The 27,549-nt window shown below is 40.4% G+C and overlaps 1 protein-coding gene across 13 annotated transcripts; it reads right to left on the reverse strand.

Annotated features, from left to right (window-relative positions):
• Positions 1-306: 306 nt before the first annotated feature.
• Positions 307-21,476, reverse strand: lrrfip2 (leucine rich repeat (in FLII) interacting protein 2). Of its 13 annotated transcripts, none has more exons than XM_038737834.1 (27): positions 21,284-21,476; positions 19,901-20,061; positions 13,925-14,011; positions 13,448-13,507; positions 12,753-12,812; positions 12,571-12,609; positions 12,305-12,370; positions 11,512-11,559; positions 11,348-11,416; positions 10,998-11,087; positions 10,448-10,504; positions 10,000-10,053; positions 9,802-9,858; positions 9,203-9,274; positions 8,748-8,861; positions 8,285-8,326; positions 6,306-6,437; positions 5,811-5,882; positions 4,782-4,952; positions 4,556-4,648; positions 4,045-4,137; positions 3,248-3,349; positions 1,886-2,018; positions 1,584-1,754; positions 1,421-1,500; positions 1,186-1,290; positions 307-1,103 (listed from the first exon to the last, which is right to left on the reverse strand). In XM_038737834.1, the coding sequence occupies exons 2-27, from the start codon at positions 19,988-19,990 to the stop codon at positions 993-995; spliced, it is 2,268 nt and encodes a 755-aa protein (XP_038593762.1). In that variant the 5' UTR covers positions 19,991-20,061; positions 21,284-21,476; the 3' UTR covers positions 307-992. The 13 variants fall into 13 exon arrangements, with proteins under 13 accessions (XP_038593762.1, XP_038593763.1, XP_038593764.1 ...); XM_038737835.1 differs by lacking the exon at positions 21,284-21,476 and adding an exon at positions 21,045-21,176; XM_038737836.1 differs by lacking the exon at positions 13,448-13,507.
• Between the last annotated feature and the right edge of the window lie 6,073 nt (positions 21,477-27,549).

Below are 27,549 nucleotides of genomic sequence, written 5' to 3' on the forward strand. Positions count from 1 at the left end.
GAATCGGGTCATGAGTCCCATACCGTATGCAAAATGTGCAAGCAGAAGGGCTTGAATTTTATTACAGGTATGTGTGGAGTTCAGAGCTCAGTGAGAAGGAAATTAACACCACCACTACGGTTTCCAACTAGCGTTCGGACCACTACAAATTTACACCACCTGTATAAACAGGGGAAATTCAGTGAGTGAAGGAATCTTTATTCCAGTCACAGTAACTCCATATCCACACCTCACATTTTGATGATTCGAAAGAAGTAGGAATTTGCAAAACTGCATCATGAAAAAGCACAAAATATTCAGATTGTATACCTGGTTCTGTAAATTACACATTTATTTTCAAGAAATCTTTTAAATATTTGAAAAATTTCAATGGAACCGCAGCAGACATAGTTGGTTCAACATATTTTCAAATAATGACTGCACCATTTTAAATATCATTCTGTACCTGTTAAAACGATTATTGTTTCATTGAGCAGTGCACACCCCCAGTCTCCTAGTGTGAAAAGGCACTTCACTGTGTGAGGGGAAGCTGGGAAGGTGCAGGGCCGGAGCAGCCGTGAGGGGTGAAAAGCAACATTATACTCATGCAACTTATCAAAAAACAAAAAAACAAGGTACAGCCAAGCACCCAGGCCAGAGAGAGAAAAAAATCTCATGGATAACATGATGTAGTACAAAGCTCTGAAAAAAAATGAAGTAGTGACTAGAGAAATTTCCTCAGATGTATCTCCCAGCAACTTTGTAGTTTTATTAGTTAAGTTTCTGAGTTGTTCCTCCCAAAAAAGCAAAAACAAACACTTGCCAGACAAAAGCAATGCTTCCGGTTTAAAAAAAAAACACAGTTCAGTTTTTTTGCCTGTGCTACACGCTTTTTTGGTTAGCTACAAATCTTAAAGTGTTACAGCTAAAATGGAAATGTGCTCCAGACGCAGTATGGCAGTCAGAGGTTTGAGGTGCGAGTTTAAGGGCTTCTGTGGTGATGCTGCCCTGCCTCACTGCTGTGACAGAAGGGCGTTCCTGTTGGCCTTCATCTTCTCAAGGCGCTTTACTAGGTGGTTGTTGGTCATCTCCATCTCCTCTATCTTATCTAGAGCTGTGCGCAGCTGTAGGGGAACAGAGGGGAGAAGATACATTCAGCCTTTTGGTATTTTATATTATAAAATGCAAGCCTGTGTGTGTCTTTACCTCTCTTTGAAGTTTCCGTTTTTCTGCTTTAAGTTCGTCTTCTACTTTCTCTGAGTTGTCTGCTGATGCCTTGTACCTGGACACTTGCCCTTCAAGTCTGGTAATCTGGAAAACAGATACAAAAGAGAACAATTTGGTGAGTTAGAGCTCTAAAACTTCTTCATTTCTGTGTATCATGTTTAGGTAATTTACTTTGAACTATTATACTATTATATACCATTTCTTTCTAACTTACATTTTGTTCCATTGTACCCATTTCCTGTTCTGCCTTAGAAAGCTTGAATTTGTATTCACTAATCTGTCTGTTGGCATCTCCTACGGAGAAAAACAGAAACCAGTGAGTTTATAAATTCAAATAAAATTGTGTGTGCCGGTACATAACTACAAGGACAACTTACTCTGCATCTCAATAATGTTTAGGTCTGTGCCGTTCTCCATCTTCTCCCCGTCTGTGAATGCACTGTCCATCTTTGAGTGTTTCTGTCTCTCCTCCTCCAGCTGATTCTTCAGCTTCCTGATCTGAGCCAACAGTTCATCTTTCTCCTCTGCCAATTTCCGTAGCCTCACATCTACAACACAGAAGGAAAATACATTAAACTGATGCAATTTATCAAGACATGCAGGGGAACTTTGTGTGTTACAATTGCAGGAGGGCAATATTTTCAGGTCTCTGTGGACACAAATAATATCCCAAACTCACCCAGCGGGCCCTCTCCTGCAGACTCTAGCACCTGGGCGGCCTCCTGGGAGACCACAGTGATCCCTGAGGACTGAGGCTCATGGTTGACGTCTCCATTTGGTGTGCCGTCTGGGATAATGACCAGCCCATGTTTCTGTGTTGAGAGAACAAACATTAGTAGCTCCACTCTGAAAAAAACTTCACAAAATTAGGGTATCGCCATTTAGTGACTAAATGAACCAACAGTTGACCACTATAAGAATGGATAGCGCTTCGATAGCAAAATGAAAACAGAGATCTTGAAAAAGTAAAGGCCACTGTAAATGACAATGATCCGAACGATATACTGAACAGTCAGGTTTCTGTGGATATTGAAATGTATCGATCCACCTGTCGACTTTGAGACTGAGATCAACCAGCCTCCCCTCGGCCTGCAGTGAGTGTCTTCACATCAGCAGCAGAGGGAGGAGGATAGAGGCTCAATGATGCCACAGGACTGTTTATTGTAACCAGTGGAGTCCAAGGGCTTCAAAGAACCGTTCATTAGTCCAACAGTATGTAAAGTTATTCTAATGCTTTTTGTAGCCAATCCATGCTCCACTTGTAAGATTTCTATTCATTCAGTATATCTATATCAGTTATCATATCCGGATCAGCCACAACAAATGTATTGAAACGCAACCAAAAATAAAGGTTCCTGACACACATGTATATATGCGCTATGCAGCTTAACACTGGCGACCTAATACTGCATTAATTAAAGCCTGAGAGCACAACCTAAAAACCCCATGTCCTATTTTAAAGCAGGATGTATAAGCATTTGCCTGAAAAAAAATAATAGGTACTTTGGACAGGCTTGTAAAAATGCATTCATTATATTACGAGTCTCATTATCAGAAAGCTATGTTCTGCTTTACTTCACAATTCTTACTTTAGCCTTTGGCAGTCTATAAAAACTTAAATTCTTTCTGAATCTGTTGTACAGTCATTTGCACAACACTTCCTGTGAATACACAATAGCAGATGCTGACTGTTGTGTGTTTGCCACTGTGGGAAGTTTAAGTAGTAACTATCTATGTACAGCAACTTTACGTGCATACCCTCTTTAAAGAACAAATCCTCCAGTATTTGATATAGGACACTGTAATCATGGTCAAATACAGAATTACATATACCAAATGGGTAATGCAAAACCAGAAAGTAGTGAAAAAGCTGACAAGAAAATAAAATGGAAAGAAAAACAAAGAGGCAGGAGTGAGAAATACTATGCACGGGTTTGACAGCATTAACCGGTTAGTTCCAACCAAAACAAAAAGTATGAAAAGTAGTTTTGGGCCAGCAACTCATTCCTCTAACCTTGGCTTTTCTTTTGGGAAGACCTACCTCTCCTGCTTTGGCCTTCCCCTTGATGTCAGCGAGCTCATCTCTGAGCTCATCCCTCTCATTCCTAATGCAATCAAAGTACTCTTTCTGCCTCTCTAGGGCCTGGCCACACACAGGAGAAAAGACAAGAGAGTGGAGAGGAGGCAGAGGAGAAGTTGGATAGACTGTGGACATACATCTTCCATGCACAAAAACACACTGTGTGCACACATCAAGCCAACAACAAGCACAGAGAAACAAACAGATGACACGAGGCTACATGCTCACAGAGGATTGGGAAAGGTTCAGATGTGTGGTAGAGCACAGGGACTGATCATACAGAGTCTATATGGACGGCAGATCTTTTTGACTTAAACTACATACAAGCGTGATGCTTCCATCATTACAAGTCTCACTTCATGACATAACATACTAACTGATCCACAGGTGGAACCATGCATGTCATGCTAGAATATAATATATGGATAACATCTCTCCTTATGTTTACATGACAATCCTAAACAAAATGTTTTTATTTCACAGGCTGTTCACTGCAGAATTTAACACCAGCCAGTGTGTTTGCATTGTTAGCTGGGTTTACCTGATCCAAACTGAAAACCCTGTTATTTCGACATGCAATAATCCAAACTGTGAATGTGGATAGTTTCAAGTATGTTCAAATGCCCGAGGGTCTCCATCATGCAGAGACAGCATGAGAGGCAAAGAGGTGGACTGTGGAAACTATCTCTAAAGACTGAAAAGTACAAACATCTATTGCCTCTCATGTTCGGTCAGAGCACTCGCATGAGACCTCCTACCCCAATTTTTTTGTCCTTCCAGTTTATCGTTTCCTGCAGGTCAAACACCTCTCTGGTGAGGGCATCTAACTTAGTCTGCATTCGCTGGCTCTCCTGGAGCGGTGTTGGGCAGTAACAAGATGACACAGTACAGGGTAAGAACAGAAAAGGAAAAATTGAAAGGAACAAAGACAAAAGAAGTGAAAATGCACACAAATACATACCGCCACAAAAATGAGATAGAAACAGGTGAAACGGAGCATGAAAGACTAATTTGAGGAGATAATACTGAGAAAGGAATGATTGAGTCAGATAGGACAACAAAACAGAGCTAAATGTCAGAAGGGACAGAGAAACAGACTGGGAGAGGACCCATAGGCAGGCCAGTGCCAATCAATCCTTATCAAGTTCCTGCAGAACAGAGCCTCCTCTGCAGGCTGCACAGAGCTCCTAACACCATTCAAGGTGTTGACAGAAAAGTGGTCTGATGTGGTAAAGCTGGCAGAAACAGGTTGTTTTTCCAGTGCCTTACCTCTATAAGTTCATCTCTCTGGCGGATTCCCTCTTTCAGTTCTTCTTGTTTATGCTGCAGGACTGTACATGTGTGCTTTTGTCTTTCTAGTTCCTGAAACCATAGACACAACATTTCAGCCACAAACCTTCCATATAAATATTTAGTAACTTGACCCTCGTGTAACAAATTTCCGACAGGTGATTTAACATGATGACCTTTATTTGACCGATTACTGATATTTCACCTTTGACTTTTCTTCCAGCTCCCTCTTCATCTCAGCCATTTGTTCCTCCATCTCCTCTATGACGTCCTTTAGTGTGTCCACTTGATAGATGAGGTTGCCTTTGTCGTTGTCCAGCTGTGCGTTCGATACCATGGCTTTCTTATACTTCTCCTCCACCTCTGCAAGTGACTCCTGATAGCGGTTGGAGCATGTTAATAAACAGAGTAAACTGATTTGAAGTACCAGGTGTACATGCACCAGGTATAAAAACTATTTGGTTTGTGTAACACATTTAACACCCGTTGGCCAAACACACTCCACTTGTGTTTTCTTAATTAAAAGGTATAATTCTGCACTACTTTTTGTGTTATTATTTTATTTTAAACAGGTCATTTGGGACCAACATGTGACGTGCAAGTGGTGATACTGATCACACAATAATTATAATGTGATGAATCACTTCCAGGAGTGAGGCAATGGTGTGAAAAGAGGATCTGAAAGAGAGAACCGCAAGTGGGCCAGGAAACAAGATATTGAAAAGTAATCTAGCTAAAGAGCATCAGCTGTATCAAACTCTACCAAGAAGAAGTCAGGTTGGTTAGTAAACTGCTCTTATCAATAAAAAAACACACAGTGTCCTTTTCAAGGAGGACATGAATCTGCAGAAGTCAGTCAGCCATAAGGCCATCAAACACTAGCAATGAAAGCCTGTGTAGAAGAAGAAGAGCCTTAAAATCGAAAGCATGACTGTTGTCTGTCAGCAGGTGGAGCATTTTTACTCTTCTTCTTACTAACTTAGAACTTGAGTTGGGAGTGTCATCATTTCAAGCCACAACCAGTGAGTTGGATCAAAACAGAAAGTGAGGGAAGATCATGCAAAAGAAGGATCATTATGCAATTCAGACTGGGAGCACACAAAGACGCCGCTGTGGTGTTAGGAGCTACAGGAGGGGGTACAGGGGGGTATATGTGAGGAGGCAGGAGGGTTAGTGACGCCATACTGCTCCCAGAGAACAAGAGAAGGCATGCTGTGAGCTCAAGCCCCTCTACCTTCAGCTCTTTAAGCCCCTGCATGTACCGCCCTTCTACATCCTGAATCTGGTCCTTTAGTTCATAGATATCCTGTAGAGCAGATGGAAGGAATGGTTGGGGTGAACTGGGGCATCAGAGAGGGTGGGGAGCATCAAGGACACATACAAAAGCACCCGCACTGCCATCTTAAAAACCAGTCCAGCTGGCATACACACGACCAGTTCACCCAGATACAAGGAACAGCCTCACAGGACACATGTCGCACCCAGTCCTCCCGTGCATACATCAAGAAAAAAAGCAGACACTTAGAACAGCAGGTAGGGCACAACAGAGGAAACGCTCTGGGAGCTTTATATGCAAAAGGAACAGGTGTATACATAAACTGCTCAGACAGAAAACATGTGGATTTGCATTTCAATTATAATAATGTGTCATATGGTAGCATTGTTCATCCGTTTATTCAGTCAGATGTACAGTGTAGAAAGGTGACACTGCGTGTATAGTAGACCTTACCCTAAGTTCACTCAGGCTGGTGTCGGGGTCATAGGCGCTACTTGTGTCTGCACTGCCCCGTCGTGACGAGGTGCCACCCAGCGATGCCAATGTGGCTGCTGAGAGGCCTGGGGTGGCACAGCGGGACGAGGGCTGACAACACAAAGTGCAACAGAACTCCAGTCAGAAAAACACAGCACAATGCAACACAACTCTGACATGTTCTTTTTAACAGCATCATGTGACATTATGTTTTACACCGTGCAATGTTAGGGCCTGTTTTACTAAAGGTTTGCATGAGTAAAAATGTGTGCACACTTGATATCACCAGCAAATTCACACGTAAGCTGATCTACTAACGGTGTGCACGCAGAATGACGTCTTTCAAAAGTGCAAGATAGCACCTGTTGTTCATTTAGTACTTTTGCCTTAATAATTATGCAATTTGGGGCGTTTCAATTTTATTGTGTGAAGTAATGGGAGGGTAACATGCAAAAACATTTATTTACTACACGTGATCTACCAAGCCTAAACGCAATTTCATGTGAGTGCAACAGCATCTGTATTTAATACGTTTGAAAGGCAGGTGCAAACCTCCAAGTGTTGCGCAGAGATGGCTGCTGTTATTGTTGTGAGGAGGAGACAAAACCATAATGAAAGAAAACGTAGAGAAATGAACAATATTAGATAATATTATTCTATGTCCAATGTATTGAAATACAATTATTTTATATCTTCGATGAACTATATGAACTGAATTTTTTTTTTTTGTATATTCCTTTAGCAATACTGTTGCATTAACATTCATGGCAATAAAACAAATTTGGTTTCGACCTGACTTGTTTTCTCCGTGAGATGGAAGAATTTAGACAGTTGCGTGGCGCTGCAGAGAGCCCCCAGCTGCAGTAGTGCATGGATCATGCGTAACATTCATCCAGCCAGAGGGAACGATCACCAACTGTTCACAGCGCGCCGGTCGTAATAGTGACATAACCCATTGTAGGTATCGGAGAGGGAATGGGGCGTTGGGGCATACAGAACCAGGGACAGGAGATCACAGAGTGATTCGCTGCACGCTGCAGACAGTCGGTGATTGTTCCCTCTGGCTGGATGAAGCACGATCTGCTGGCATTTCCTCACATCTGGGTCATTGCAGCATACTGGAGTGCTGTTCCAAGTAAGGATGGGCAGGTACATACGATTTCCACATACTAACGCACTGAACGAAACAAACCAAGGTTTTTACGCAGTGGCTGTTTTCCCTCCCAACTCTCCATGGTGGAACCCATTAAAACTCGCAAAATTCTCATTTAAATACGGCCACCTCCATTGTGTTTGCACCTGTAGTCATCTACGCAACAATTCTTAGTAAATCACCCATAACAGGTGCATGTGCAATATTTTAGAATGCACACGCAATTTAGTACTCTTTCTATGAGATGTTAGTAAATCAGCCCATTAGTGCTTTATTTACATATCACATAGTGCTGATGACAATTAAATATATTTATAATATCTGGAGATATCCAGTGTCTTGTAATCTTTTGCATCTGTGCGCCTTTCTGTCTCTCTGCACAGATCCTGCCCAGTTCTAATCCTCCTGGCTCACAATCTCCAAAGCATGTATGCATAAAATCCACATAATGTTTCTTGGCTGATGTGTTGTGGTTACATGGCAGCTGCCTACTATGGCATAGAAAACAATGTATTATACGCATTACTGTTCATTCATCATATTTCCATTTTCTTACTCACTATGTGATTAAAAGAGTGAATATGTTGCAGTGAACACAAGGTTTGAACAAGAAATAAATTTGCTCGACTACAAAATAGAAACTTGTCTAGCATTACTGTGGTCTCCACACAGCCCTGGTGTGTAGTTATATTCTTGAGAAAATCTGCTTCAGTGGTCCCTATATGTAGCTACTGATTTTCCAAACACAGGCACCACAGAAGATTTTGAATGAATAAAGTCATATGCTGAACAATGGTGCACTCACCCGACTAAAATCTGAATACTGCTTGTCACACTTTTCATCCAGCTGAAAGAGAGAGAAGAAATATTATAAAATGAGATGCATACTATTTTGAAAACATGCTTCCTGTGTCATGCTTGGAGCCGTTTCCTCATCTGTAAATCAGGGAGTTAGTCCAGGAGTTAATATGAGTCTGGGATAAGTGCTGCATGTTCACAGATGATATAGAGTTCGACATTCAAACAAGCAAATGAAACACTAAGTGAATCACACCACTCCATTATAGAAGACATCTGAAGTCCATGCCGCTGCACTCTGCAGCTAAATCTCTCTCATTTATAAAGCTGTCAGTACAAAACAGACTGTGGGGAGTTTTGAAAACCAAATGTTAATTTTATTCATGCATCAGTTATAAAATAATTAATTCATCAGTGGTGTTGCACTGCACTTCCAAGCCCACTGTTGTGAACTTAGCTTATCCACTTACAGCGTCCAGATCTGGAATGCTCAAATCATCAAGGTCAGACACAATACTGCCTCTTCGGTTGGAGCGGCTGAAATAATCAGCAGCCGACTCGCTAATGTCCGAGAAGTCAGACGACTGCTCGCAACACACACACACACACACACACACACACACACACACACACATACACACACAATGACAAGGATAGAGACAGAGGCAGAGAAATAAAGAATAATAAAGGCCAAAAAAAATCATCAGAGGGAAAAAGGACAGAAGGAAACAATGACGTATACAGCCAGAGGAGATCACTCTTCATGTTCAAGGCATTCATAATTTCTGATAGGTATTAAGCTGAAATGTATGCAGTACAATACAATAAATTAATAAAATTTGAAAAATCTTTGATTATTAGATCAGCCAATGTGACAGAACGGCATCAGTCTAGATGTTGTACAGCCCCAGTCCCTGCAGCTCACCACACTGTCCCTGCGGCCTCTGCTGAAGCGCTCCTGGGACACGCTGCTGACAGTGTCATCATCTGAGGAAGACTGAAAAAACGCACACATACAAACACACGCACATGATGAGGAGCCAAAGTAACGTAGGATGGCCGCATGCCCATGGTTTTCTCTGACTGACACACACACACACACACACACACACACTTCTTGTTCATACAGCAATCCGTAAACAACCAGTAGCAGTGTCTGTATTAGACAGATTATTGGATTACTCCAAAGACTGTCAATTCAGTTCATTCAATTCATCCATGCAATTAGGATATTTTTGACAAATGCACCAACTGGAACCGAGTCAGATTAGACAAACTTACTACAACATCTTAGCCTGCACAGTGCTTCAGAAGAAATTCTTTATTCACACACTTTAACGTCAGTAAATGACGTCGTTCCCTGTGCAAGCTGTAGCCAGTTTGGTAAGGGTGATCAACATTGTGCCTAGGAGGAGGGAGATCTGATGCTTAGAGGGGGCGAGGGGAAGCTTGTTAGTTGTGGGCATCTGTGTTTGGTGTTGGCTGACATCATGCAGGGTGGCAGTGGTTTTAAAAGGTGCTCACCACAGGGCTGCTGCGGGTGGAGCTGGCTCCAGAGGAGTACCAGCTGTATTCAGAGGGCTGCAGATAGGACGAGGAGGAGGAGGAGGAGGAGGAGGAGAGGACAGGGTCAACAGATCAACATGAAAACAGACGTCAGGCCACAGGCACAACAGTAAGCTGCTGTGGTGGTGAAATTGCTAAAACATTCAGAAGACTTACAGCTTTTGAACTGTACCCTGAGCCATAAAGACCGGTGTCATCGTAAATCGAGGCCTGAGGGCACACGTGGGAGACAATGACAGGACTCAGCAAAACAGGGAGAATAAATCTTTGACGCACTAGCTAAACAGATTGAGTAGAATGACTTTCTCTGGGCCATGCAATAAACAGAAACACTCTGTATTTCCAACATCACGTAGGCCGTTCCTTTTAATATTCTATAACAAAAGCCCTGGCTTCACACAAACTCCTGCCTTATCTCACTGAAGCACAAATGTCTGGCCAGAGCCAAGTGCTCCAGAGTGTCCAAGTGCTAAATATAAGCGGTCCCAGCCACCCTGGGCATCCAATCACATGTATGTAGCCTCAAGAGAGGGGGGAGGTCTACTTCTAAAGGTAACAGGAGGCATGCAGCGAGATGATGGTCACTCAGTGGACAAAAACTAACCATGCTGTAGCTGCGAGACAGCCCCGTGCCAGTGGTGGAGGACGAGGAAGTGGTGGCCTGTCAGAGAGGAGGGGATCAGGGTTTAGAGGACAGAGGAAAGCTGTAGTGGGAATGTGAGGTGGAGAGAGACTAAAGAGCTGCAGCAAATGGAAACAGGATGAATGTTTTGCTGACTCTAACATTTAGGACCAAAAGTTTTGAGAGGAGAAGCGAGGTCAGGTGACACTGTCCCTGTCGACTGTTTTAATGCTGATTGTACACCACCTTTGTCAGTAAGCAACTCATTTACATAAATTCAAAGGAGCATAAGAGCTGTTTTACAAGGAACATATCAGCCTACAAAACCATGATTCTCATTTGCTTTGATGCTTTTATGACATTGCAGTTACATAACAAGTTTGTTAGGCATATAAATATCCAATAAACTAGTGCATGCAGATAGGAATATACTGCTTCAACTGGCTCTGGTTTAAGTTTAATTGTCATTTAACCACATTAGCCTGTGGGTAAAAAGGGTTGAAAGTTGGACAGCACTGTCAAAGAGACCAACCCGAGGCTGATAGGTGGAAGTGGAGGGAAGAGGCGGTGCTTTGGTCTTCATTAGGCTGGTGTAGTTCCTTTGATCATGATACAGTCCAGTCTGGAAGGGTAGCAACATAATGTGACCTCAAACAAACATCGACAAACAAACCTCATTTTATCCTCAAGTGTCGGACTAATATCTATTTCAGACACATTCAACACCACCTGGCTAATATATTTGTGATGCGTAATAGTTAATCTTATCAAGGGTTAAGGTGTAGAACAGTAAATCACCACCACAAGCCACTATGATTAGTCTACACTGCCTCCATGCTTGAGGCTGCAGCACAGACACAGACGCTAAAGGAGTACACTGACCAGCAGGTCCTTCTTCGAAGAGCTGGATGAAGCCTTTTTATGGCCATGCAGATCATTGTACACAGAACTCTGTTTGCCAAGAAAAAATGTACATGAAAAAAAGTGACAAAAGGTGAAAAGCCCAGAGGCAGTGACAAACAAAAGATAACCACACTGGTACATACAGTGGAGCGGGAAGTCTTGAGGGTGGAGCTAGTGGAGAGGCCATCGGACTGAAGAGAGAGCAGGAGTCACAAGAATTATGATCAGAAGATGATCAATTTTCTGAGAAGCTGATAGGTTGCTGTTAGGTCTGCACTTTCTCACTAACAGTAGGTTAGCAAACAACACATCAACCAACACAGCAACTGATCAAGAAAACCAAACAGTTTTCCACACCTTGCCAACGACACAGCAAAGGAACAAAAACTTTTGCCAGTGACACTCTGCCCATTATGATGGTTGTGTAATGTTATTAAGTAAAGAAAATATGATGTTGAAAATGCAGCATCCGCCTAAAGTTAAACTTTTTTGTATCAATGGATACAAATGCTGTTCCCCATTTAATACTGTTGAAAACAAGTATTGGCAATGTCCTTTGGGTTTCTGGGTCCATACTGTTGTTTGATTGTATAGTGCAACAGATTCAAGCCGTTAACTGCTGAAATGTCTTGTCAAAGTACAAAAAGGTCCATCAGAATAGCAACACAGCAACATATTCAAGAGTGATGCAGGAGAAACTAATAGCATCGTCTATCGGCCCAAACCTAGTGGATACACCAAGAAATTTTAAAATCTGAAAACAGCTGGTTTCTACTGAGCACATCCTTTTAAATCTAAGTTAGTTCTGTTTAGCACAATACAGTTAGCCACATCTGACCTCTGATTATATGCTGAGAATCCAGGTATTCAATCAGTTGACAAACTCCCACAAATAAACATTATGCTCTCACACACATGCACACACACACAACGCACCAGGGCATCTTTTCTACGGGAATTGGATCGACTCCCCAAGTCATGCTTTGCTGACGATGAGGTTGACTTCAAATAAAAAACAGATAACAGCAAACATCAGGAGAAACAGCATTTTATGCTTTGACCCAAATGAACCCTACCAAATAAAAATATTTCACCCAAATGTAAATGATGCTTTCCTAACAAGTACAATGGCTTTCACACATCAGTGTACCCCATGAGAGCGCAGACATAATAAAACTGGCCGGGATATATTATGTACGCACCCTATAACTGCGGACTGACATGACATCATCATCCAGCCCCTGTTGATGTGGAAACATGGAGTCACAGTAGAAAAGCAGACAGAGAGGAACATGGGTGATGAGAGATTAACTGCGGGATTAAAGGAGAAAGAAGAAAGGAAATACAGGCAGACAAAGAGGAAGTGTGTGGGGGAGATACAGACCCGGCGATGACGGCTGCTGGATCTACTACTACTAGAGGATCTGGCCTTTTCTGAGTCAGCCTGGAGTAAGGAAGGAAAGTTGGGAAAGATTATAGAGTAAAAGTCGAGAGGCTCAATCACAGGGGTGAGTAAGGTCACTTAAATGCTCAACAGTTGCTATGCAAAGCCCAAACCATGCAAAACAACTTCTGTCATCATGTTTATAATCAAACGGATGTCATAAACATTTGCAAATGTTATCCTCTTTAAGCACAGCAGCATGATTAATTATATACAAGAACAGATACTATATTTGCACATTTTTGTGTCATCTGTTCTTTTTAAAAAGCACACAATGAACAAAATTCTGAAAAAAAGTCACATTCAAAAGCATCCATTATTATTATTATTATTATTATTATTATAAGTAGCTGGAGGTTGAGGAGTAGAGCTAAATGTCCAAACCACCATCTTTCATGGAGACTCACCCACCCTAAATAATGTCAAAGGCCAATACTCGCTCTACAAATACACAGAGCCACAGATTACGCTGTCTCCAAAGCAAATACACTGCTGAGACATACTTCCACAGTGAGGTACAGTGTAGTCTGTGAATCAAGTGTAGCTAAAAGTTCAGGGTTGACTGGGGCTCAATCCCACACAACAGGCTGTGTTAGTGAAGTGAGAGGCTGCAACACTCTCTTGCGCTCGCCTACCATCCACTGGTGGATCTGACCCCATTTTCTGTTGCTACCACTGGATGAGCGGTAAGAAAGCTGGACAGGGGAGGAAGTGCCAGGAAAAACATACAATCATACTTCACTAAAAACTGCTGAAATGTGAAATACCGGGTGACATTTATTTCAGGAATAGAACTTTTGGTTTCATCTGTGGACATGCAGCACTGTCATTTTTCTTTGTTGGTTTGGACAGTGGTATTTTTGTATATGACCTGTCAGATTAATAAAAAAAGTCTTTCAAGGCATAGAGCCAAACAGCTCCTCCGTACCAGTGACTATGGATGCAGATTAGCAGCCTGCAAACAGAGTCAGTTTCTGTAGTAACTGGCCAGAGATCATTTAAAAACAACACACAAAAATAAACAGAGGAGAGCCAATTTCCATGTTTGCTTGATGGGTCAAATAATGGTCTCAGTACATCTTTGCCAGTCAGGTCTATTTTGTGTTGTATACCTCTTTCTGCTGCCGTTCAAGTTCCCTCATTCGAATATCCCTGGCCTCTGCTCGAGCCGCCCTCTTCGCTGCAAGCCTCGCCTCCGCCTGTGACACACAACATGAACACACATGTTAGCCATGAATAGAAACTCATAAAAAGGTGTCTTTCTTTGAGGACACTCCCAACGAGTGCAAGGAATAAACACAAGGATAGCTTCAATCAAAAACCAATCACACAGTAGAATTTAGTCATCAGTTTCCTGTAAGACAAAACAGACAGTGCAAAAGATACACTAATTAAATTAATTAACCAACCTTTTAATGATAAGGCTGACTTCATAGTAATGCTGCTTGGTATAAAAAAAATTACATAGTAGTTTATCATTTAGATATATTTAACAAATCAAATAAAAATATTTAAAATGATGAACTACTTTTTTCCCCCAGATATATAATGTAGCATCAGAAGATAAGATGTGTCCCGTCTATAATGCCTCGTCTCCTGATGAAAATGTATTATTGCAATAGTTAATACTTCTTTTTAAATGTTTTCTTAAAACAACTTAATATTCAAAAAGAGACCACACCGTTTTAGAGACTTAGTGGTAACCTCACACAGGAATTAATGCAGTTCACCAAAAACAAACCAGAGCCCATGTGATCAATTAGTTGACCAATGTAAAGTTGTATGGGTATATGCTTGGGTCCATAAGTAACAATAAACTGCAGTACAGAAATGCCAAAGATACATTTGAGGTAATTTAGAAACAGTAAGTGTATTGTTCCACATATCTTGGCCTTTAATATGGACATCAGTCTAACAAATCCACTACTGGTTGGGCTGTAATATGGACACCGTCCAGCATAACAGTCCAAACTGTACAGTATGCCCTAGCTGACCTGTTTTGTCCATGAGTCACAGCTCTGTAGTGCTGTCCAGAGTGAGCGTTTGGGATGCCTCATCAACAACATGTGCTAACCATCAGTTTCAGGAGGGCTGATTTAAATACCTCATGGGGGACATGGCAAAAGTGCACAAACACACAGAGCACAGGATCATAGGAAAAAAAAACAAAGTGAGTCACAATAGCGTGGTTCTGCTCAGTCTGTAAAAAAACACAGGCAATAACTATCTCAACCTTCCGAAGCCCAAACAAATCTAAGTCAAAGCCAAACTGTGCCCAATAAACTCTCCTCTGGGGGAAAAGTGAGAACAGTTATCATGCAATTTGCCCCCAACTGAGTCAGAAGGTACTTTTACAGAGTACCTCAGCAGAAGGAGCTAATTTAGGTGACTATGTAGACTGTCCTTCCATTAGGTCCATAATACCAATTACATACTGTACATGCCGTGAAACTGAACATCCCACCAACAAAGAAAGGCACACTTCCTCATGGAGCCTAGCCCTTTATCTTTAAATAAAAGACAGTCCATAGTGTGGTGTGTACAGTATCTCACTGCAGACAAACAGTCTGTCAGCATTCCTGCAATTTCTTATCTGCATTGCTTGAATAGTAGACCAGTGGGTAAAGGCTATTCCTGTTTCAATAATAGCCTAGAGTGAACAAACTGTTTATAATGATGCTGAACAACCACCCATTTCAGGTTTCTTTTACCTGTATATTTGGTGTTGTGCAAAAGGAAGCTGTTAAGCCTAGTTATTGCCAAAAACATTTTAAAAACAGAAAAGGACTTGGGGCTGAGGCATAGGTAGAGTAAATAGTAGGAGGAACTGACCTGCACCGAGATGGTCAGACCATTAGTTTTAGTTAAGCAATTTGAAGACTTTGTGATGAGCTTTTTTCAAAATGTTTTAATATATTTTATTAAGTTTTATTAAACTGCATCATTATTGATGAATGTAAGGTATATCATCAAATGATTTATGATTCTTTTTGTGTGTGAATAAGTTTACTAAACAAGAGTTGTTTTCCAAAACTGCTTGAAAACCAAACCACTTACAGTTAAAACGCCACGTGGGACATTTTTACGGCCGGTGTGTGATTTTGGAGTCTAACTTATGGTCATACAATGAAACATGCTTTGCACAAGGTGAAAAAGGAAGTAAAATTGCAAGTGTATCAGGAGAGAGAGCAAATGAGAACGCAAGCGAGACGGCTGGCCCTGTGCTCTGCACCTGTTGAGCTGTCGGACAGTGTGGCCTGCTCTGCACAGCAGCACAGCTGAGCTCTCTGTCTCTGTCCTATCTATAGCCCGGCCAGCTCTCTGACAGCCATGTCATGGGGCTTGAAGGGTAACCTGAGCAGAAGAAGTTCACCATCAAACACACCTCCAGCACTCTGGGCCATAAGCAAGAGTCCAGTAATCCAGCATGAGATTACCTGGAGCACTCAAACATTGAATTGTTTGATTAAAACCACTTAATACACTAATTACAGTAGTTCCAACGAAATGTAGGCATTTACTACTTTTCTCGTATAATAACATCACTGCAAATGATAATAACTATTCTGGAGTTTTGGAGTGCTGGGGCCGTATTACAGAATAGGAAGAGTGTCTCAATTTGGTATTACAGAAGCAAATCCCAATTTACTTTAGGAATCCTATCTTATTTTACTTCATCCTATCTTATCTCAGGTTAGGAAATCCTAAATACTGAATCCAACTTTGGTTATCAACTTTTATGCCACTTTTCTCATTTTGCCAAGCTAAACGGCTTTTAATCGCTGGTTTTTGGTAGTTTTTTTAATGAAACATACACTGAAACTGGAGCAGAAACAACTATCACTGAACTTCAAGTCAGATGACTTAAAGGTGTTTGTAACCTCCGTCGTGAAATACAAATCCACATAACACTTAACTGGGGAGACACATCCGGCATCCAGCGGAGCGTTGATTCTGTCAAAAAGAAAATAAGTCCATTTACAGCTGTTATGTCCAAAGAGCAGATGAAACCGCTGGTGGCTCCTCCTGTGCTCCCTCACTGACCCGAGCAGAAACCCTTAGGCTACTCTTCTCGGGAAAGTTAATAATGATGGTTAAAAAAAAAAGGCTAATAACAATAAAGGCTGCTGGCTAACGTCATCATGTTTTTCATGTATTTCTAGAATTTAACGATCTCCTCCTATCAAAGACTTGCATTAGGATCCTTTTTTTGTTACATCAAACCTTCACATTATGTTACACAATGAGATATTATCTAGCGTTACATCGCCTACAGCCTTTCTACTAACAAGTTTTGTCATCAAACGCATCGGTAGAATCAATTAAGTTCCACCTGTTGACATTTTGTTGACTTTGAAAAAGCAATAAAAGAGCAACCATGTGGATTAAATGAGTTAGCAAACACAAGTAAAAGTTAGGACAGCCTAACAGTTATCCTAGTTAGGAAAGATTTAAGTTTCTGCAAAACGGCTCCTGGAAAATAATAATGCTGATAGTAAATGGTATACTTCAACATCCCTCAACATAAAATAAATATTTAGCAATAATCCCTGGCAGTTTAAACAAAAGTCAAGTTAAGCCAACACAATTCACATCAATATCATCATCATCATCATTATCAAAACCTCAAGACCGTTAGTATGCAAAGTATAAAATGGCTTCAAAACACTAAAAACATGCCTGCACAGTCAGTATCTAGGTGCACGAAACAAATCTAAGTTATCTAAATGACTAGCCTTTGGGTCTCTCTTGCAACATTAAAACTTTAGGACTGTAGTCCTTCAAAATGTTGACTGCTTGGTGTTTATGGTACTTACTTATGGTACCAATAATGACAGAAAACACAAAATTTAAAGATGTACAATAAAATGCTACAACGGTTAAAAAGCTTACATTATCATGTGATGAAGCTGGATCAATCTGACAGTCCTTGTGTATCAGGTGTTGACAGACACTGTAATTTCTACTTTTTTTCTATGCAGCCTAAACAGTTTCCTAACCGTTTACAGAAAAAGAAAAACAATTTCCATTGCAATAACGACTTGTTGATATCACAAATAAAATAATATGGACTATGAACTATAACTTTCACATAAACACACACACCCTCTGTACACTGGGGAGAGTCAAAGATTGCATTGTTCAAGCACCACTAGCTCCCTTTGATCCTGATCCGAGGGACAACGCGGGTATGAGATGATCATCTGATTCTAACACTTTGCCACTGTCAGATTCGTAAGCAAGCTGCTGGTATTCAAAAGGACTGACTGCCCAGTAATGTAATAGGCCTCAAGACTGGGTTGGTGACGGTGCAGGCTCAAATTCATTCTCAGCAGTGATCCGTTCCAAGCACAGGCAGGCATGCTGTAACTTTTCTTAATCAGGCACAGACAACACAAGGCAGAAGCTGCAGTGTCTTGAAGATTTGTTTGGGAGGGTGGTGATGTGCAACAAGTAAGACACTGACCCCTTGAACTCCCAGCACAGTTGATCTAATCTCTGGTTTGTCCCACAAAGAGATTCAGATTTAGGGCCTGACTGGGAGGGTCGGATGACTCATGTTTCTATGATTGGCCTGCAAGACTATAAAGAGAGCAAATGGAGCCTTGTGCTTAGTGCCCAAGAATGAGGCACTGCACACTCTTTCAACAGCACAGATGAAACATTATTAAAATAGGTTAATATAAATCTTTGAAAGGCTGGTTTATCCAGTTTTACATTTATACCTTTTAAAAGCAAGAATTCATCTGAACTGAGCAGAGGTCTTCACAGAAAATCTGCAGACAATGTGGCTATTTCACCTACCAAACATAAAAGACATTAAAACTCTGAAAAAGCATCTTTGCATTTCAGGGTGTTAGCCACCTCATTCTGGAAAAAAAAGGGAAAGGAATGGCAGCCCTGCTGTGGAACAAAATGGAATAATCCCAGGGCATGTCGTTACAAGCTAGGCAACTCCTCTCTTCTGCCCGTGTTTTTCCCCCCACAAACGAAAACACTACAAGTCAAGTCAATCTCTCTGTGGTCCAAACCAGCTGTCTCCACTCGCTTGGGCTGAAATACAACTTAACCAGCAGAATTTAAATATCTACATATACGTATGTGCTTCAGAATGCTATTTGCAGACACAACTTTGACAACTACATTTTAAATCAACGTAATTTATTGCGTAGTAGATACGTTTCTATCTCAACATCTAAAATCCTGGGTGAATATTGCAAGAAAGCCTAAAGTCTGACACATGAGAAATGATATGCCAGGGTGCACTCTGCAGCATACTCCCAATATAAGTTAACTTCATTATCATCGAACAGCTTTCGTTTGCTCCATCTATAAAATCACTTTAATATATTTCTGCTCCTTTGGTGTCAATTTATCACTGTTGTAATGAATAGTTAATTTTTTCATCCATTGGTGTTAGATACATGTATAGTTGAATAATTCCTACAATCTTTAGAAAAAACAAACTTGGACATGTTCAAAAACAAACAATGATTTCTCCAAATATTTTGCAGCTGTGTCTGGCACAAAGTCCAATGTATTCATTTTAGCTCTGTCGGAGTCAATTTAATAAATAATAGGGAACCCCAATCCGTTACTTAAAATACTTTCTAGACGTTTATAACACAATTTAAAAGCATAACACTTGGAAGATGATCAAAGCATTGTCTTTGGTTTAGGTAATGATACATGGACTATAGATACAACTAAAAATAGCCTACACACACATTAACGTTTCCAGGCTTTGGCAATATAACATATCATATGTTTTACTTTAAAAGGTCTCTCTTTCAGCCATAGTCATAGTCAGCCATAAGCGCTGATAACGTTTTTTTAAATGTCTTCTCATGTTCCCTTTATCTTTATGTCTGAATGCACTGTTCATTATTATAATGCATTACTTTGCATTATTTGGATGAAGACAAACAAGAGAATCCGCGCTGGACAAAACCTTATTAGCATTGATACATTACATTAGCATTGAAGCAATATATGAATGGAGGAAAATACAGAGAATATAGCCCAGATCCAATCCTGTTGGCTCCCAGATGAAAAGACAGGTTGTATGTGATGGAGTATGAACTTACCTCCCGGGCAATACTACTCAAGGCCTCATCCTCTGCTGAGAACCGATCTTTCAGAGGGGCTCGCTTTCTGCCAGAGCCTTGTGTCCCCATGTTGCTCCCTCAACTGTAGCTCCACCAATGATGTGTGAGGCCAGAAAATACACAGAGCTGTATGTAAATACCTAGTGGAAAAGGACAGTAACAAAATAAAGTTATTTTAACAGACGTGTAAACAAAGCTATGTTTAAAAAATCTGGCATATGCATTAGGCTGTCTGTAGTTTAGACCATATTTCATTCTGAATAGTTTCCTATAGTCTAATCTCACTAACATGACCCCCCCCCCCCCCCCCTTTGATAAACAGTTGTGGCTGACATGAACCAGCTTTAATGTGACATGTAGGACCACTGCAACCAGCACTTTACCATAACACTCGTCTACACGACAGTTAATGAGGTCTACAGGAGGGGAATGATAATAGATAATAGACATTTGAAATTGATCCCACCCATGAATGTTCATGAATACGACTTGGATTAACAGCTGGTATATTAGTATTAGTATTTGATGGACATCTAGACAATGGCAAAGTTGACAGATAACATAGACAAAAGAGCGCTGTGGCTGGCTGGTAAAGACAGGGGAGAAAACGCCTAGTTTGGAACCTGGCTGAGTCAGAGGACCTAAGCGAGGCATGAGCACTCCTTGAAGACGTGATGATCTAAATGCCGTGGATCAAACATTCAAAATTACCAGCCTTACCACCTCAGAAGCGCTGGCCTACACATCAATGAATTCGGATAAGCACTGATCAATTGACAAGAGGATAGTAAGTTGCTAAGATCAATGAACAAACTTCGGCTAACTTACTGAAACCTTTACTCGAACAATTTTCCACACACCAACTTAGCTAACGTTAACATTACTGTCCCTGTGCCATGTCCATTTGGGAAAAGAGATAGTAACTAACGTTACCTTAGCTAGATTAAAGCTAAAGTTACACCAACGTACCGCACTGTTAGCGTAGCTAACTTCTTATAATAACGTTAACACTGACTAATGTTAGCCAGCTCATGAATAAGCTAGCTATGAGTGCTACCTAGCATTTCGCTCTCCCAAAAATCTCATTAAAAAGTTCGCTAGCGTTGCCCTTTTAGGTTCTTACTCCGCTTCCGCTGAAGCTGGGGCTTTATAAAAACTATCCAGACATGTCCTTTCCACGGCAATGACCGACAGCACCGACGACACTGGACTCGACTCTGGAAGCCAAGGCTAGCTGACCAGTTTAGCTGGTAGTTAGCTTGGATAGCCAGTGGGGCTACCCTCGACTCTCCTGAGAGACAGACAGGGCAAACTGGCACTGATCCTCCCGTCATATTTCCTACCGCTAAAACAAATCGTTACCTTGGCGACACCTTTAAATAACCCGCGGCACTGCCAAAGTGTTGTTTCTTTTCTCCAGGAGGTTTAGGGGAGAGCCATTCGGCTTCTCTTCAGACACTGGTAGTGTTTTTGTCCACACTGACAGCTGTCATCAGTCCGCCTTTCCAGCGCTCTCCACAGCCCTCCTCACACAGTTTGCACACACACTGGCTAGCTCCAAAGGTCCCGGATGTTGGGAAAAAATTAGGGTGTGATGCTGCCTTCATGGTCCGTCAGACAAATCACATGTCATCTGCTATTACCGCCTGAGAGAGAGCGGTTTTCCATTCAGTGATACTTAATGCGTCTTGTATAACTACAGACGAGGTGGCTTTCCAGTATTCGGTTTTTAGGGGCTGACAGCATGGAAATTGTTCAAACGAGTAATGACGCAAACTGCTGGTATTGTTATAAATACCCTCCCTTCTTACAATTTATTTATTGCTTCTGTCAATCCTAGGTCAATCCGTAAGTCTAGTCTGTTCCCATCTGACCCCTGTTCAGTCTATACACGCATCTCATTGCTAAAATGTCACATAGGCTACAACAAAGTATTTTTAAATAAGAAATATTATTTATATTTAGAAATGGTTATAAGCCTAAATGAGTTCACAATCTAATCAAGAACACTGTAGCAGTGAACATTCAATGCAACAGAAGTTAACCAGTTATAAACTAGCCATCTGTAAAAATGATTGGCTGTGGACATCACTCAGATCCGGAATTTGGTTTCACCTTATTTGAGGCCTTTTCGTTGTTTTTTTTCTTCAGGTCATTATGCTGCCCTACTCTAAACTCACTTGGCCTAAGATAGTTCTTGTTCAGAGTAAAGGGTATAGCCTAGAATTTAGTAAGGCCATGTCCCTACCAATATCCATATTTTATATTATTATATTTTATAACATAATGTAATAATTATACATTATTTGCGAGTTTTGTAAAATCAGTTCAAGAAAAAAAAAAAAATACTACCTAGCCACTGAACTATACATCCTCCACAGGTTCTCATTCCTATCCAGAAGGTAAACAACAGACCATATGTGTGTTTTTATCCAGTCTCAGTTTATAACAATTTCTTTTTAAAAGCAAATGTGGTGTTTTAACAGTCTGTTCATGAAAGGACAAAAGTTAAATTATATTTATTAAATTAGTATTGTATAAAATGATTTTTTTCAATAAGTAACCATATCAATATTTGTTAATTTATCAATATTATTTCTTAAGCCCAATTCTATCAATGTTACTTCTTAACCTCATTTCTTACAAGGTAGGTTGATTGGGAAATTATTTATTCGTGCAATTATTGTATGTAGAGTTTCCCCTCAGAAATTGATGAAGTGGTAGCACCCAAAGTGGACATGTTAACACCCTGTTTTATGTTGTCTTAAGGCGTTCAAATTTGCTAGGGTGTTTCTTCTCATCTTAAAGACCATTTCTTCCCCAGGAGGAAAAAAGAACTGCTCCAAATTTGCTAGTTTTGCTTTCCTAATCACCCTAAAAACTGTAGTGTTTTTAATTTTTAATTAGTTTTTTGTGCCTGTTTTATACAGTATGTGGTTGAAACAAGTCACAAAATAGACCTAATTAAAGGAATATTATATACAGATAAAGCATTATAAAATGTTAAACATATATAGCTTATAAATAAAAAAGTACAGATCCCTCTTCTTTTGACACTAGATCACTACAAGATCACCAGGGCAAAAGCGACTGTATTCTCCTGTATCGGCTACCTACGTTTTGTCCACAAGAGGGCAGTAGCGGATTATGATAATTTCTTGTGTAAAATGGCATTCTGTATTTACACCACATGTAAATTAATAAGATTTGCGTTTCAATCATCAAAGAAAAACACATAATCCTGTTTGGACTGCTGGGTCCCTTATGATGTGGTTGCAAATGATTTATTCTTCTATTTGTTGTATTGAAGTTGAAACATTTAAACTAATGTATTGTAGAGTATTGTGGCAAATTAAGAGATTACAGTCTTATCTAATAAAATCTTAATGAAGAAAAAGTATGTGACAATGAAAGGATCACAAATAGCAAATGGTTGAATTTGTTTTTTGCATTTTACATGGTACACATTTAAGCAAGCGTGCAGCACAGCAGAATAACTTCTTCTATTGCCAACAGCATGAAAAATGCAAGTAGTCTGTAGCCTAGTCTCTTTTGTATTTTGTTTTTGGGTGGCACAGCACCTGTAAGGGGGAATTCATTCAGAAGACCTACAAGACCTTCATGGGAATCCCGATTGACACCCATAACACAGGTTACATGCAAGCATACACACACACACACACACACACACACACACACACACACACTGTTATTCTCTCCCATTCCAGGAAGCTAATGGCTGTTTTGTCTCTGATCACTCTTCTCTGTTTGCTACCGTGCAGACAGGGTTTACTGGAGTCTTAACCCAAAGACACCATCAGCCATACAGTCTCCATGCTACCACTCCCACTAAACTTTCCATGTAGTCATCATTTTAAACACAAATTAACCATATTTACAGTCATAATGATAAAGGGTTGCATCTAAATAGACAACAGATGCATAACATTGGATTCAGTAATGCTGCTGCTGATCAAACTATAATAGTAATTACAACTCTATGGCCTTTTCAATTGCTGTGCTGAAAGAACAGACAGTCTTCATATGAAACTTTTCTATTAACAACATCCTGCTGTTTGGAAAACTGACACTGTTGGCTGTGTTCAGACTTGTAACAATGTGTTTTACTGTAACAAAACAAAATAAAACAACCATGTGATTTGAATTTTAGCTGTCTAAAGGAAAAGACATGTCTGCACAATGAAAACAAAATGGATGAATATTGTTGGATCAGCCATAGGCGAAGGGAGTGGAGAAAAACAGAAGGCCTAAAGGCAGCCAGACAGTGCTTAAGTGTGGTTGTCTAGTTTTATGGCCCTTTTAACTCATAAACATTCAAGCACTTGTTTTCCTGGGGTAGACAGGCATATACTCAGCTGCACCAAACCTGAAAATGTCTTCCTCTCTTTCTCTTAAATATCTTTTGTCTTTGTCATTGTTCTCATCTGTTCCGCTCACCTAGTAAATGCTGTGCAGCAGCACGTGTTTTTGTGTGTGCTTGAGGCTGGATTTGTATAATTTTGGATGGCATGCACCACCAGTCGATGATCAGCAGTTGGAAATGCCTCCCACTGCGCTAACAGGACAGGCTGAATTGTTAACTGCTCTGTCTTTAAGCCTGACTCTCCACAGAAAAAGAGTAGAAACCATGGAGCCCCAACTTGTAATTACCCCATGGAGGGCAATGCTGCTCCCTCTCTCCATCTCCTCTGGAGCCCTTTGAAGATGCCCCTTAGGGAGTTGGTTGTAATCAGGACACATGACTCATTGATTACTCCTTTGCGGTCTTCCAGGAACACTGCACGGGTGGACGCAACATGGGGAAGGTAGTGCACATAGACTGGAGGTGCAGATGTAGGATGGACAGAATGGCCTGGGTCTTGGACACAAATGAGATGCTATAAAGAATTGGATGTGCATTGTTTTTCTGGTGGTTAGCTCAGTCGCTCTGTTAAAGTGGCTATTCATTACTGTCTGGAGCAAAGATGTGCGACCATGTGACAAGGAAGGCCATGAGTCTGGAGGTTTTCATTTCAGCCAAACTCATTAGTTCACAGATTTGTACAATGTCAGCCAGGAAGAGGAAGAAAGGCAACTGGTTTAAATAAAACCTATAAATGATCCAATAGGAACAAAACCCACAGCATAAGAATATAGTATAAAATTTGCAATTTGTACATGAACATACAACGTTTGTGTATTTTGTCTTATATGAGTATGGCTGGGATATTAATACAAAGTACTACAAAATACTTGCATCATATTTTGGGTATGCCATTTAAATGCCAGATAATTATACCTTAAACATGTAGAAGGTAGGTTTTCCAAATAATCTGTTAAAAACTGGCCATGGCACACAAAACGAGTTCTCAAAGCTCTTCATGGGAAAAGGTTGCCCTTCCCTAAAACTTGTAATTAGTCACATATCCTGCACTTTTGCTCTCCCCTCTCTTTACCACATTTCCCTACAATGTACTCAGTTGAGTGTCCTAAAACAGGGTGACTGAGTATTTTGCACATTTTAAATGGCAAAAGGTTGTGGAGAAAACAAGATCTGAAGACTCTAATTGTGTGAAAACAAAGGCCTGTACAATGTATTAGCTTGCAATAGATTCTTAGAAGATGCTTCGTTTAGCATTGAGAAAGACATCTCTGGTAAACAGAATGGGCAAAGTAAGTAGACCATAAAAAAGATCATAAAAGATGTCTTTTGAAGTTTCTGGGCTCGCACTCTGGACACCTGTGGGGTTGAACCCAGTGACTGGCTGTCCTATGTGAACATGTTGAGCAGAGGTAATTGGGTCATTACTTGAATGAATTAAAGCCTGAGGCACTGCATAAGGCAGTGAAAATATGTATTAATTGCACTGTGAAGGAAAATAAATATAAATATAGATTTTATCAATTCTGACATAAACACCTGTTTTAAGTAACAATAAAATAAAAACCCAGATAAAGTTTTGTGTGTGCAATTTTTATTCTCTGAAAACTTTCCCTTCTGCAAACAGAACACTATATTTTTTCAGTTCACAGTGATGAATGATACATACTATGCATTCTATTTGTATTGAATTGTTGTTTGGCAGTCATGCATTGTGGATGTCTTGGTTTTCTCACACAGGTCTGTGGCGGATGTTTCCTGACTTCCCTGGGAGAGCATTAGTGATGTGGGGTGTGTCGTTCAGGTCTGTTCAGAAGGGCAAAACAAGAGTCAGGGGAGCGTGGAGCTGTAGACAAGCTACATACACACTCAAGTCATTGTAGAAGATGACCACACCGGAACAATAGTTGCCTTGGAGTAGCAGTAAAGGCCTGCAGCAGAGAAAGTTCAAAAGCCAATGAAGGAATGCTGTCCACTTACCAGAGGCTTGTAGAGGGACTCTTTGGTCACATTGTGTCTTTATCTTGTCAGAGATGGGGACCTTTTTACTGCAGATGATATGTTAGTGTTATTTCCTCTTCTTGTTTGTCTTCATATATAATGTGATCGGTGGATGATAACATTTCAAGCACTCAAAGTCTGCGTGTTTGTTTAAAAAGCAAAACCATAAATAAGACAACTGTCATGCAGATAGTGGTTGTGTGTTTGCAGTCTCCATCTGTGTGAGCGTATGTAGGATTTTAAGTGAGTACTATTGTTCAAAGGGGTAACCATTTAAAAATCTCTAATTCTTTATTTGACCACATTTAGCATCCTCTTGCCTTCAGCCTGTTATAAAGAGAATAGTTAGCCTAATAAGGGCCTTCTTGGGGGGTGGGCTGGGCTTATTTGCCAATTGACATTTGGTGAAAGGGTGTTAGATGAAAAAAGCACCTCACACCATGAGGTAGAAGCCTCACACCAAAACTCATTTCAGACATGTTGTGTTTGTGTGTAAAGAGGAGCTTGTGTTTGTGTGTAAAGAGGAACTCGTTTTGCCACTGTCTACTCAGAGCAGAACACACTCTCTCTGAGCTGTGTGATCTGCGCCCATACACTTTTCTTTAAAAAATATTTTATGTAGATGAATTTAGCTTGGATAAATTGGCTTCTTGGTCATTGTTTAGAGCGCATAATGGATGTAATTACATGTTGATAGCCTGTATTTGGAACCTGTTATCTTAGCATTATCATCAGCCATGCAGGCTAATTACATTACTTACCCTTTAATTACTTCAGTCAATGGAGCAACAAGATGGGTGTGCTTGTGTAATATTGGTAAGTACAGGTCAGGCAGCATTGAAAATGCATATAAACCAAGTAATTCAATGTCTGTAATAAAATAAAATAAAATTTCTTCAGTAGTTTCTGGCTGATTTTCATCATTATTCTAAACTAAGGTTTTCAGTACTCTGCACACAAGCAGACAACCTATTTTTATATTTACGATGTAGCAAATCTGCCTCATGAATCTACATTATGATAGAGAATATCACTTTACGTTTCTAGTTCATTTTGAGGATAATATATTGAAACAAGGTATGGTTACTGGTCCTCCTACTACTGCACATTTATACTGACAGCAAATCAAGTTAAATCACAAATTCAACCAGTTCAGTGGTATTATGATATTGCCTGAGGCAAATAAAGCCCAATCCTCTCTTGTATCACGCTATAAAAACTTAACAACTCATGCATTTTATAATGA

This window comes from Micropterus salmoides, unplaced genomic scaffold (assembly GCF_014851395.1).
Source record: "Micropterus salmoides isolate LMB-PRFRI ecotype aquatic unplaced genomic scaffold, ASM1485139v1 Ms_hic_scaffold_22, whole genome shotgun sequence".
Classification (NCBI taxonomy): Eukaryota; Metazoa; Chordata; class Actinopteri; order Centrarchiformes; family Centrarchidae; genus Micropterus; species Micropterus salmoides.

What these genes read in the sequence shown, in the direction of transcription:
- lrrfip2 (XM_038737834.1), bottom strand. Translation starts at nt 19,990, where the DNA reads ATGGGGACACAAGGCTCTGGCAGAAAGCGAGCCCCTCTGAAAGATCGG. An exon ending in CAGGGTACAGTTCAAAAGCT is followed by an intron (nt 9,859 to 9,999) that starts GTAAGTCTTCTG and finishes TCCTATCTGCAG; the next exon opens with CCCTCTGAATACAGCTGGTA. An exon ending in CCAGCCTGAGTGAACTTAGG is followed by an intron (nt 5,883 to 6,305) that starts GTAAGGTCTACT and finishes TCTGCTCTACAG; the next exon opens with GATATCTATGAACTAAAGGA.